General features: G+C 39.6%; 1 protein-coding gene across 5 annotated transcripts in view; it reads right to left on the reverse strand.

Annotated features, from left to right (window-relative positions):
* Positions 1-9589: 9589 nt before the first annotated feature.
* tenm4 (teneurin transmembrane protein 4) overlaps positions 9590-12710 on the reverse strand; it is a 531769-nt gene continuing 528648 nt past the window's right edge. For all 5 annotated transcript variants that reach the window (XM_055637190.1, XM_055637189.1, XM_055637191.1 and 2 more), the window contains one exon: positions 9590-11162. In XM_055637190.1, the coding sequence (XP_055493165.1) occupies positions 10404-11162 (759 nt within the window). In that variant the 3' untranslated portion in view covers positions 9590-10403. The remainder of the gene's footprint in view (positions 11163-12710) is intronic.

Here is a 12710-nt window from a genome sequence, read left to right on the forward strand (position 1 = left end):
TAATAATCTGCCTTCCTATTCTTGCCACCAAAGTGGATAATCTTACATTTATCCACATTATACTGCATCTGCCATGCATCTTCCCACTCATCCAACCTATCCAAGTCACCGTGCAGCCTCATAGCATCCTCCTCGCAGCTCTCACTGCTACCCAGTTTTGTGTCATCCTCAAATTTAGAGATGTTACATTTAATCCCCTCGTTAATATATTTTGTAAACAACTGGGGTCCCAGCACCGAGCCTTGCGGCACCCCACTAGTCACTGCCTGCCGTTCTGAAAAGGACCTGTTAATTCCTACTCTTTGCTTCCTGTCTGCCAATAAATTCTCTATCCATGTCAATACCCTACCAACAATACCATGTGCTCTAATTTTGCATATTAATCTCTTGTGTGGGACCTTGTCAAAGGCTTTTTGAAAGTCCAGATACACCGCATCCACTGGCCCTCCCTTATCCATTCTACTTGTTACATCCTCAAAAAATTCCAAAAGATTAGTCAAGCATGATTTCCCCTTCATAAATCCATGCTGACTGACCGATCCCGTCATTGCTTTCCAAATGCACTGCTATAACATCTTTAATAATTGACTCCAGCATCTTCCCCGCTAACGATGTAAAGCTAACTGGATTATAATTCCCTGTTTTCTTTCTCCCTCCTTTCGTGAAAGGTGGAGTTTCATTGGCAACCTTCCAGTCCACAGGAACTGATCCAGAGTCGAGAGAACGTTGGAAAATGATTTCTAGGGCCACCTCCTTGAGTACTCTGGGATGCAGACCATCAGGCCCTGGGGATTTTTCTGCCTTCAGTTCCAACAGTTTACCTAACACCATTTTCTGACTAATGTGGATTCCCTTCAGTTCCTCCCTCCCCATGTATCTCGGTCCGCTTGTATTTCCATGAGATTGTTTGTGTCTTCCTTAGTGAAGACAGAACCAAAGTACTCATTAAACATTTCTGCCATTTCCTTGTTTCCCATTATAAATTCACCTGTCTCTGACTGGAAGGGACCTACATTCGTTTTCACTAATCTTTTCCTTTTTACATACCTAAAGAAACTTTTACAGTCAGTTTTTATATTCCCGCAAGCTTTCTTTCATGCTCTTTCTTCCCTCTCTTAATTAACCCCTTTGTTGAGTTCTAAATTTCTCCCAGTCCTCTGGTTTGCCGCTTCATTCTGGCCAATTTATATGCCTCTTCCTTGGATTTAACACTATCCTTGACTTTCCTCGTCAGCAACGGTTGAGCCGCCTTCCTAGTTTTATTTTTTCGCCAGACAAGGATGAACAATTTCTGGAGTTCATCCATGCAGTCTTTAAATCTTTACCATTGCATCTCCACTGCCAACCCTTTAAGTATAATTTGCGAGTCTATTCTAACCAATTCCTGTCTCATATCTTCAAAGTCTCCTTTATTCAAGTTCAGGACCCTAGTCTCTAGATCTCTAGTTCTACCCATACCGATTCTATAGCATCCAAGCTAATGTCTCTCCTTGCTATTGCATTCATCTCCTCTTTAACCACCATTGCCATGCCACCTCCTCTTCCTTCCTGAATATTGAATACCCCTGCGTGTTTAGTTCCCAGCCTGGAGCCATACCTCCGTAATTCCAACTATATCGTATTCCTTAACCACTAACTGCGCATTCAAATCATCCACCTTATTTTGAATGCTCCTCGTATTGGCACAAAGCTTTCGGGTTAGTTTTTCTTATCTACCTTTTGCTTCTGTCCTCCTTTTATGGCCCTCTGACTCCTTGCATTGGGTCCCATCCCCCTGCCCTGTTAGTTGAAATGTGACCTTTCCTACATTCTCTTTCCTGTTAGCTGCACGGATACGCTTCCATGTTGTTGACTCCGCACCCCCCCCCCCCCTCCGCCCCCACTTTTTAGTTTAAAACCACCCATGTATCACTAGCAAACCTGCCAGCATGTCACACATACAGTAATGTTGGATTTTCTACACCTGGTTATAATTTTTTGCATAATCATATCACCTGTGTTTAACGGAGTGTCCAATAGGAACAGATTTAGGCTATTCAGCCCATCAAGTCTGCACTGCTATTTGATCACAGCTGATCAATTTTTCCCTCTCAATCCCATTCTCCTGCTTTCTCTCGTAACCTTTGACACTCTTACCAATCAAAAACATATCAATCTCTACCTTAAAAAGTGCCCACTGACAGCTGTCCGTGGCAATGAATTCCACAGATTCATCACCCATTCCCTTTAATGCCCCTGTCCCCCTTAGGAAACCTGAACAGAAACCTCTTGAGACTTTGCGCCCCACCCAAGGTTTCTGTGCGGTTCCCAGAGGTTGCACGTGGTTGCCGGAGGTTGCAGGTAGTGGAAGCAGGTAGGGAGACTGACAAAAACCTCTGGGAACCTCCGGGAACCGCACGGAAACCTTGGGTGGGGCGCAAAGTCTCCAAAGGTTTCCGTTCAGGTTTCCTAAGTGGGACAGGGGCATGTTGGCAATATAGACAACAAAATAATGCAGTGTTTCTCGTTGTACTTTGTTTCAAGATGGTTGCAGCTTGAAGCTTCGAATTATGTCGTTAGGTCAGAAATGAAATCATTAAGAAAGCACCTGATGCCAAATGTGAGATACACCGAAGAAAATAGAGCATCAAGGTGCCTGCTGCATTTTCCTGATGGGTAGAATTCCACCTGGAAAAAATTGCAGGTGTGATCTAACTGGAGTGAAATCACATTTATACATGGTTTGATCCAATTTCTGAATTGTCTTCCACGTTCGGAAGCATTCCAAAACAATATATTTATCAGATTTTTAAGAAACCTGTAGCGTATAAAACTAAAATTGAAAACATAGTATTTGAAAACAAAATTAATTTACATAAACTCAGTTGATTGAAAAATGTAAATTATTTACCTTCATTCCTCACAACTGTCCCCTGCAGTGAAATGACCACTTGAGCAACACGCCAGCTTGTTGAGGAATCGCAAGAAGTTGATGCTCTGTTGTTGGGCTCCATGAGGCACTGATGCATGGACTGTTTACCCTCCTACCATCCGGGAGGCGCTACCTAACCAGCAGGTCGTCGGCGGCTGTCACTCTACTAAACAACGTACCTCAGTGACTGCCAATACACTTATATTTATTTTTTTTTTTCAAATCGTTTGCTATGTCGCTCTTCAAGGGAGATGCTAAATGCATTTCGTTGTCTCTGTACTGTACACTGACAATGACCCAGATTTCCTGACATTTACACTGAGAAATACCAGTGGTTTCACATTGAATTACTGCCATAACGGTCAAGAAAGCACACCAATGCCTCTACTCCCTGAGAAGGCATGTCCCCAACTTCTACAGATGCGCCATGGAAAGCATTTTATCAGGTTGCATCACAGCATGGTTTGGGAACAGCTTCATCCAAGAACGCAATGAATTGCAGAGAATTGTGGACGCAGCCCAGACCATCACACAAATCAATCTCCCTTCTAATGACTCTATTTACACCTCACGCTGCCTTGGCAAGGCCACCAGAATAATAAGGATTAGTTTCACCCCGGTCACTCTCTCTTCTTCCCTCTCCCTTCAGGTAAGAGGTACACAAGTGTGAAAATGCACACCTCCAGATTCAGGGACACTATTCCAAGCTGTCATCAGGCAACTAAAGCATCCTATCAACTATTTGAGAGCAGTCCTGAGCTACTGTCTACCTCACTGGAAACCCTTGGACAATTTTTAATTGGACTTTACTGGACTTTATCTTGCATTAAATGTTATTCCTTTTGTCATATATCTGTACCTCTGTGGCTGTACCTGTGGATGGCTCGATTGCAATCATGTATTGTTTTTCCGCTGACTGGTTAGGATGCAACAAAAGCTTTTCGCAGTACCTCGCTACAAGTGACAATAAACTAAAGTCTTCTAATAAATTTGCACTATTGCATTTATAGGAAGTCCTTTGTGCCCAGACTGATGGAGCTTAACAGCAGCTTAAAAACAAAATCTACCATGTTCAGGATTTGAATGCCAAGATAAATGTAACTTTGCAGCAATTTTGTACATCTGAGATTTCACATGCATAATTAGGATTTACACATACATAATTAGGGACTCCACATGTTCGGTCATTTTAAGGTGACATTCTTAAACTTGCTTGCTAGTCCAAAGAGAAAAGCTGAGAGATTGCAAAAACAAAGTAATCTCCTTGACAGCAAGTTGCAGTTCCTTAGATGATAGGATCAGTCTGATGTTGACAGCTCTGATTAGTCTACATGCAGCAGCAGCAGCCTGACATTGGGAATGGAAACCCCCCTTCCCTTTGCACAATGAATTCCATTACGTAAATATTTCACCAGTAAAACCAGCCATTTTCTTTTGTGCTGCAAATAGGAGACCAGATGGCATATTATATTAAAAAACAATTTATTTCCTCAGAGACCCAGGGGATAAGTGTCTCCTGTCTCTAGGAGTATATGCAGATTTCCAATGAAGATAAATGTACGGCATTAAAGTTCCAGCAGTAAATACTGTCGGTTCAGCTCCAGTTCACTATTCACTGTGTGGGCCACCACATACAGTAAATAAATAAAAGCTGCTGATGCGGCGGCACATAGGGCATGTGTGCAATAATCTTTTTCCATCATCACCATCCAATCCTTTGATGTTCCCTCTTTCAAAGTGAACCAGTCGACCTAAGATCTACACATAATGTCAATGGTGTAATTTTCTTTGAGTCATCATGCAGAAATGACTGTCATCAGCATTGCTTGTTAACAGAGTCATTAGTTGATATACAATGCAATTTGGAATAGTTGATAACAAACTATTTCTGCTTCCAAGTATTATCCTTTTTTAGAAGCATTAAGACTTGTCTTTTTAACTCTTTATCTTTCCGAACAGCAGCTAGTATTTATTTGTTGCCCTTAATGTATCAAATATCCTAACAGTTAATAAATACAATTTCACAGAGCCACGGGTGAATAAGAAGGAACATGATCAAAGGCTTACTAAAAGAAATAGATTTTGAAGGATGTTTTAAAAGGAATGGGTGGTAGAGAACTTTTGCAGGGATTTCCTAACCAGAGAAAACCCACGCAGTTACAGAGAGTTTGTGCAAGCACCACACAGACAGCACCCAAGGACAGGATTGAACCTGGGTCTCTTTCGCAGTGAGGCAGCTGCTCTACTAGCTGTGCCACCGTGCTGTTCCACAGTGATACGAGTGATTCTGTGCTTTCTTGAGACCCTGCAAGCAGATGAGAAATAACAGGGGGATACCAAAGGCAAGCATGCAAAACACAGGTGCAAAATGATTGCTGGTGAATCTGGCTCCAAATTGATAAAGAGTAGAACCAGGTGAGTGTGGTCTTACCCAGCTAGATGATAATGAATAGAGTTGAGTGTTGCCATCCATTTCAAAATCGATGATCGATGAAAGAAATGACTGGATGACAATGATCCCGACTCGAAACGTTATCTATCCATGTTTTCCAATAATGATGCCTGACCCGCTGAGGTCAGGCATCATCCCTGACCAGCATTTTCTGTCCTTCCTTGGTAAACCTGCATCTGCAGTTCCTTGTTTCTGCAAGGAAATTATCAGGATACATCAAGGAAAAGACGAGGGAAAAGTGAAAGCAAATGGTAGCGCATGCCCACTGTGGACGAGAGTAAGGCAGGTAGAATTACTTGTAGAAAATGTGAGGTCATCCAAATAGGTAGAAATAAAAAATGGAAATAATGAATATTTTTTTAAATGGAGAGGGACTGTAATGTGGATGTTCAAAAAGACATTGCCGACCAAATCATGGATGTGTTGGGCTGAAGTGCCTGTTTTCATGCTATGCAATTCTATAAATATAACTGCTTTATTCTGACATATATTTAGCTATTTCAAGTCAAAGATGCTGGAGCAACTCAGCAGGTCAGACAGCATCTCTGGAGAACATGGAAAGTTGACGTACAGTTCCAACCCGAAACATCACCTATTCATTTTCTCTAGACTTGTTGCTTGACTGGCTGAATTATTCCAACACTTTGTGTCTATCTTTGTTGTAAACCAGCATCTGCAGTTCTTTCTATTATATTCCAAATCAATCCTGGCTAATCTCTCTGTAATGGTAGGTCATATAAAATTATGCTTTATATGTCCTCATATATACCTTCTTATACATTAAATCTGCTTCTGTGCACCTAAAATGTATTATAGTTAAACTTCAACTTGATCTTAATGTTGTCATCCTTGTTTCCAAACAGCTCCATGAATGTCCCTTCTCCACCGCTGTATTCTCTTCTTGCCTTATACCCATCTGGGGTTTATGCTGTCTTGCGTTTTGATAATCCTGCAATGATATTACAGCACTATTAACAGTTGAACCTTCAGTTACCTGATCCACATGCAGAAAAGTCCTTACCAAAACCTTTCCAGACTGCCACCTATCTTGAAGATGCTTTAAAAGATATTTTTGGTCATCAAGCCTAATACTTTCTTCGTCAGCCTGGCGTCAATTTTGGAGATACTAGAAACTGGCATTTGGAGCCAATAGAAATCTGCAGGAGGAACTGAGCGAGTTGAGCAACATCTGCAGGTGAAAAGAAATGGTTACCTTCTGTCATAGGACTGAGTCACATCAGGACTGAGTGAAGAGGGGAGAAAGTCAGTATAAAGGGGCGAGGGTGTGTGGCAAGACAGAAGTGAGAGGTGACTGGCGCACCAAAAGCAGGTGAAGGATGCTGGGCATATGGACACAAGTAGGGGAGGGGGAGGTAGTGGGGAGTTGGGGGTCAGAGGCAAGTGGATGATAGAAATGGATGAATTGCGAGAGATGGCTCGATCAATCACAGCAGAAGGGAAGCCATGTTTCCCGAGAAAGAAGGACAGTTCAGATGTCCTAAAACGGAATGCTTTATCTTAAGAGTAGAAATGATGGACACAGAGAAACTGGGAGAAAGGGATTACATCCTGACAAGAGAACGTGTTGGAATTGTTGTAGTCAATGTAGCCATGGGAGTCAGGGGTTTATACCATCGCATTATATTTGATAAGGCTGCTGAGAATCACCAAGGGAGCTTTATTATGCTAAAGGTGATATATATATATATATATATATATATAGAACTTTAGTTCAATGTTTCAAGCTATGCACTATTCCCTTATGGAAAAGCACAATGGATGATCCATACAAATTTTAAAGACGCAAGCATCCAGAGTCAATTAAATCAATTCATTTCCATTCTCCTTGGCTTAATTTTATGCTGAATTACTTCTAATAAGATCAAACATTTAGTTCCCAAACCATTAATTGGTTATTGAAAACGATCATTTAATTTTTTTTAACCTGTCCCTAGACATAGTTTTCACAGTGTTTCTATCCTTTTGGTTCCAGTTAAATCAATTCAAAATAACCAGTCTTTCTCACTCTAGTTGGCTGAACGTGAAAATGTCACACACATATTTTAAATGCACTTAATTTATATTCTTAAATAATTGTAATTGAGTCAGAGCCTGGAAATCGTTGTATTTGGATGATATTCACAAGCTGTTTGATTAATGCTCACCGTTTATAGCTCTCGCTTTTCATTTCCGATTTCTAGTACCATTATCAACTCAACCCGAGAGCTGTCGATTTAAATAGTCGCAACTTATATGCCACCACAATCAAATTCTCTGTCGAAATGCTTGTAGCTTTTTCAAACATCTCCTAACTTTAACATGATGATTTCAACATCAAAGCTTCACCAGGAGAAACCATTCCACATAAAACGTTATTTTACAGTGAATATTTAATTCAATCTTGATAATATTCAATGCTGAAATTTGCAATTGTATTAGAATGTGAATAATTTAATAATGACTTTGCTGCTTTGCTCCTCAATAAGTAGAATTGGATACCAAAGGTACATATTTGCATCCAGGATGAATTTCTTGGACTTCATATGCTGGGAAGGCACTGTGCAATTGGAAAATAATATCTCACAAAAATGATATGAACTCAGGATCAGTTGTTTTTCAATGTCACTGTCGCTTTACCTCCCCCCTCACCTCCCCCCTCAACTTCATTCAAGGACCCAAGCAGTCGTTCCAGGTGCGACATAGGTTCACCTGCATCTCCTCCAACCTCATCTATTGCATCCGCTGCTCTAGATGTCAGCTGATCTACATCGGTGAGACCAAGCGGAGGCTTGGCGATTGTTTCGCCGAACACCTCCGCTCGGTCCGCAATAACCAACCTGACCTCCCGGTGGCTCAGCACTTCAACTCCCCCTCCCATTCAGTATCTGACCTCTCTGTCCTGGGTCTCCTCCATGGCCAGAGCGAGCAACACTGGAAATTGGAGGAACTGCACTGCATCCTGGGGGCATGAACATTGAATTCTCCTAATTTTGTTAGCCCTTGCTGTCTCCTCCCCTTCCTATCTCTCCCTCAGCCCTCGGGCTCCTCCTCCTCCTTTTTCCTTTCTTCTCCCTGCCGCCCCCCCACCCCCCATCAGTCTGAAGAAGGGTTTCGGCCCAAAACGGTGCTATTTCCTTTGCTCCATAGATGCTGCTGCACCCACTGAGTTTCTCCAGCATTTTTGTGTACCTTCGATTTTCCAGCATCTGCAGTTCCTTCTTAAACACACTTGTTTTTCAATGCTTGGCTGAATACAATCAATAATGATCGTCCTTTTCGATAAGGAAGTGCAAGTGACACAGCACATAAATATATAGATATAACATAAGGGAAATAAACAACATTAAAGGAATTTCATTAAATGTAAACAAATATTCCTCCAGAGTTATATTGAAAGGAGTTTTTCTTAAAATCTATCAAACAACAGTTTTTCTCATTGACATGTTAAGGGTTAACTGTTCGTTCATTTTCATTATATATATTGAATTACTATAAGAAAATACAAACATTAATCCCCCACTGAATGCTAACAGCTGTTTTTATTTGTTGTGCACACTATATGATTCACTTTTTATTAGGAGACATTAAATTTGCTGGACTGGGTGTTCTTATAATCTAAAAATGATTGCAGTATGTTATACAAAATGCATAAAAATATAAAAGAACACAAAAATAGGAGTTGGTCAATATTTTAAATTTGGGGGAATCATATAATATTTCCATTTAACAGCATATCACAGCATTTATGATACTTCAAGTTCCAAATAAACAAATATAAAAATCTGCCCCATATGTCACCATATCTTCAACAGTAAATAATTGTGATACTTGAGTTGCACAGTAACAAAGCAATAATTATGAAGATGCTTCTAAGGTCAAAACACTGGGTCACAATAACAATATCATGAGATATTAATATTGTGATACACATATGTCTATAAATACACATGTACCTACATCGTCCAACCCCAAAACACACATTAGACCAATTCAAAGGACATTAAACATTTACTGAAAACCTAAAGAATGAAAACAACACAAATTAACAGCCAATAATTAGTGTTAAATGGTTCAGTTCGAGATAGGAATGAATGACTTTTGTTGCAAGTTACATCTACATTGGTTCAGCGACAAGTGGGATTTTTCTTTTAATGTGGCACCACCCAACAAAACTGTGATTAAAATTAAATAACGAACGAATAATAAATGAATAAACAGTAGAAACAGAGTATCCTTTAACTTTTAATAAAAAATCAAACTTTAGAGAAGTTAAATTAAGCTTAAAACAACTATTGAAAGGAAACAGAAGCAAAAAAAAAGGACCCATACAATTAAAACACAACTCCAAACTAAAACATTTCCAATCTCTCAATTTACCTATAATATCACTTCTGATTGAAATCAGTAAAAAATTAAAAACACAAAATAACCATTTTATTTTCTACTGAAGTCTACTCAGGGTCGCTTCTGTTGTTCTAGAAGTTATCTACATTCGCGTTTATTTACAGCCTTGCTTATTTACACAATCAGAATACAGTGTTAGAAACACAAGGGTTGAGATATTTCTCCAATTCACTTCAGAACCTCAGGATAGTTCTCACACAAGTTGTTAATTTCTTTGTCGATATAAAATGCAGATTTAGTCCTTTGCTGCATCAAAATGCATCTCATGAGAAGTCCCAAAGAATTAACAAAAGAGGTCTATAATAATCCATTGAATTTTTTTAAGTGGACACTGAGAGGGCACATTCTTTACTGGTAATGTGTCCTGCACTCTCGGTTCTCAGTTTGTACTGGCTGTAAACCAATAGTCACAGTTGAAATATTAGAAAATAGCAAATATTTACTTTAATCACACTACTGCAAAATACCTTTTGCTCAATGCAAAATGTGTGAAGTCAAAAAAAGGGGGGAAAAACTCAGCACATTGCAAGAATTACAATGCAACGGTTTTCAAAAATAATTGTAACAACACAGCCTGAAAAATGGCCACATAAGCAGCTGTCTTTGGCAAAGTGGTTGGCGCATAGTTCTTTACTGTTACCTCTTGCCCATTTCACTCTGTCTCATGAAATGGATATTATTTACACTGTCTGACAATTCAGGATATTGCTCAACAGTTTTTATAAAATAGCCATCATAGCCTTGCACTCTGCCGGTGATCAGCAGCTGCTGCTTCTCTCCCTCTGTCCATGAGCGAATTCCCTCCTCTCCATCTTGTAGCCTTTGCCTTTCTCTAGTCCAGGCGGCCGTCACAGCCCGCAACCTGGCCAACTCCAAGACACGGGCCTTCTCTTCATCCATGGTTGTCCCATATCGTGTGTTTAAACACAACGGACCATATTGAAGTTTAATATCGGTGTATCTTCTAGTCCTTCCATTCAGTACAGTATTAATTTGAGACACAGTAGCATTGATTCCATTCTCCAGGGTTCGCCTTCCACCAGTAAGTCCCAAAATAGCAAGATCTTTCTCTGCTGACCCCAGTTTAATGAAATAATGTGTGTCCTCACCATCAATGGTGAAGTGGATATTTTCCAGGTAAAGGGCATTATTTAAGATTGCAGCCACTCTCCTTCCATCTTCATTGGCCACACTAATGATATCTGTGCTTACTTTCCCTCTTCGAACAGCAAACTTCACTCCTTTGCCAAGGATTGAACCGCCCGTCGCAAATTTCTTCATCCGTGCTTTTGGCTGACACCCAATTCCACTTCCCCCATATATCTGCCCAAAATGTTCCAGTGTAACAAAGGCTTTGAGCTGTTTCTGTACGACACACTGGACTCCTAAAATGGACTAACAAAAGGAGAAAGCAACATTAGCAATGAACATCTTTACAGGAAACATTAACGTTACTTATGGCACTGTAACAAAGTCTTCACCTTGAAAGTTTTCTCTAATGATCTAGTGAATGGTTTCGAAATTATTTATTTATATTGCACTGGAGATTCTTTGGATGAACCAACTTATAAGTTTACTGTTTACAACAAATTTTGCAATATTTTGTTTTAGAGTAATTTGGAGATATTTGAAATTAACTTGAAATAGTTGCAATCATTTGAAATGAAACTAATCAAGTGCTTTTTAAAAATACATAAACATTACATCTTACTTTTGTATCATTCTGAAAGTAATTGATTAGCAAAGACAAATCAGATAGGGTTGGTTCTCTCTTCAGGTTGCTTAAGGATATTGCCCTTGCAACTGTAAATGGATCAATATATTCACTGGTTTTGATTTTATTTAAAATTATGATCAACTTTGTCACATGTTGAAATGCATTTGAACATGAAGATGCCTTTGAGACTTTGGTAACTTTATTTAGGACATTGCTTGCTTTAGCGATGAACTGACATGACTGAACTATTGACCAGTCTTAAAATGAAAAGAAATGCAAAATGTGCACAGTCAAAAGCCATCAAGATTTGGCTTTGATCTATTAATTCCTTAACCAGAGGAATTAATAGATCTAATAGATTAATAGATCAACCAGAGGAATTAATGTTAAATAGTAGGGATTCAGGACAATGAATGACTGAAGAAGTGTCCCGACCCGAAACATCAGCTATTAATGTTCTCCAGCAAGCTACCTGACCTGTAGATTTGCTCCAGCATTTTCTTGCTTCGAATGATAGGAACTGTTTGAAGCTTAAATTGATCTAACAATGGCAGATAGTCCAGCCTTTATCATATATACATTATTTATTGGAGCACCTGGGGAAAATCTGACAACGAGAAAAGAAAACGGATCCAGCTTCCTGACACCATTTGCGCATCTTCTTAAGTCCAATATGAAAATATTAGTAAGTGCTAATTCCAAAAGCTTTAGAAGATATTTGTATTATTGATTTAAGGGCAGGATAGTGGCACAGCTGGTAGAGCTGCTGGTTCACAGACACCTATAATCTTGGGTGCTGTCTGTGTGGAGTTTGTAAATTCACCCTGTGACCACATGAGCTTCCTCCGGATGCTCCGGTTTCCTCCCTCATCCCAAAGATATGCGAGTTGATAATTAATTGGCAGCTGTAAATTGCCTCCACTGATTTGATGAGTGGTAGAATCTGAGGTAAATTGATGAGACGGTGGGGAGAAGGAGAGTAGATTAAATTGGGATGAATGTATGATTAGTATAAATGGGTGGGTTTTGGTCGACATTGACTTGATGGGTGTCTATTTTATATTTGTCTTTGAGCCCATGATTCCATTCAATGTACAAATAATAACACTGAATGCTATCCTCTCTAATACTACTGCAAGTTACAATGGCACAATGAAATATGTAATTATCAAATTATCAACAAGAGAAAGGCATGAATCTGGAAAGTATTGACACTTTATATTCAT

Source organism: Leucoraja erinacea, chromosome 6 (genome assembly GCF_028641065.1).
Source record: "Leucoraja erinacea ecotype New England chromosome 6, Leri_hhj_1, whole genome shotgun sequence".
NCBI lineage: Eukaryota > Metazoa > Chordata > Chondrichthyes > Rajiformes > Rajidae > Leucoraja > Leucoraja erinaceus.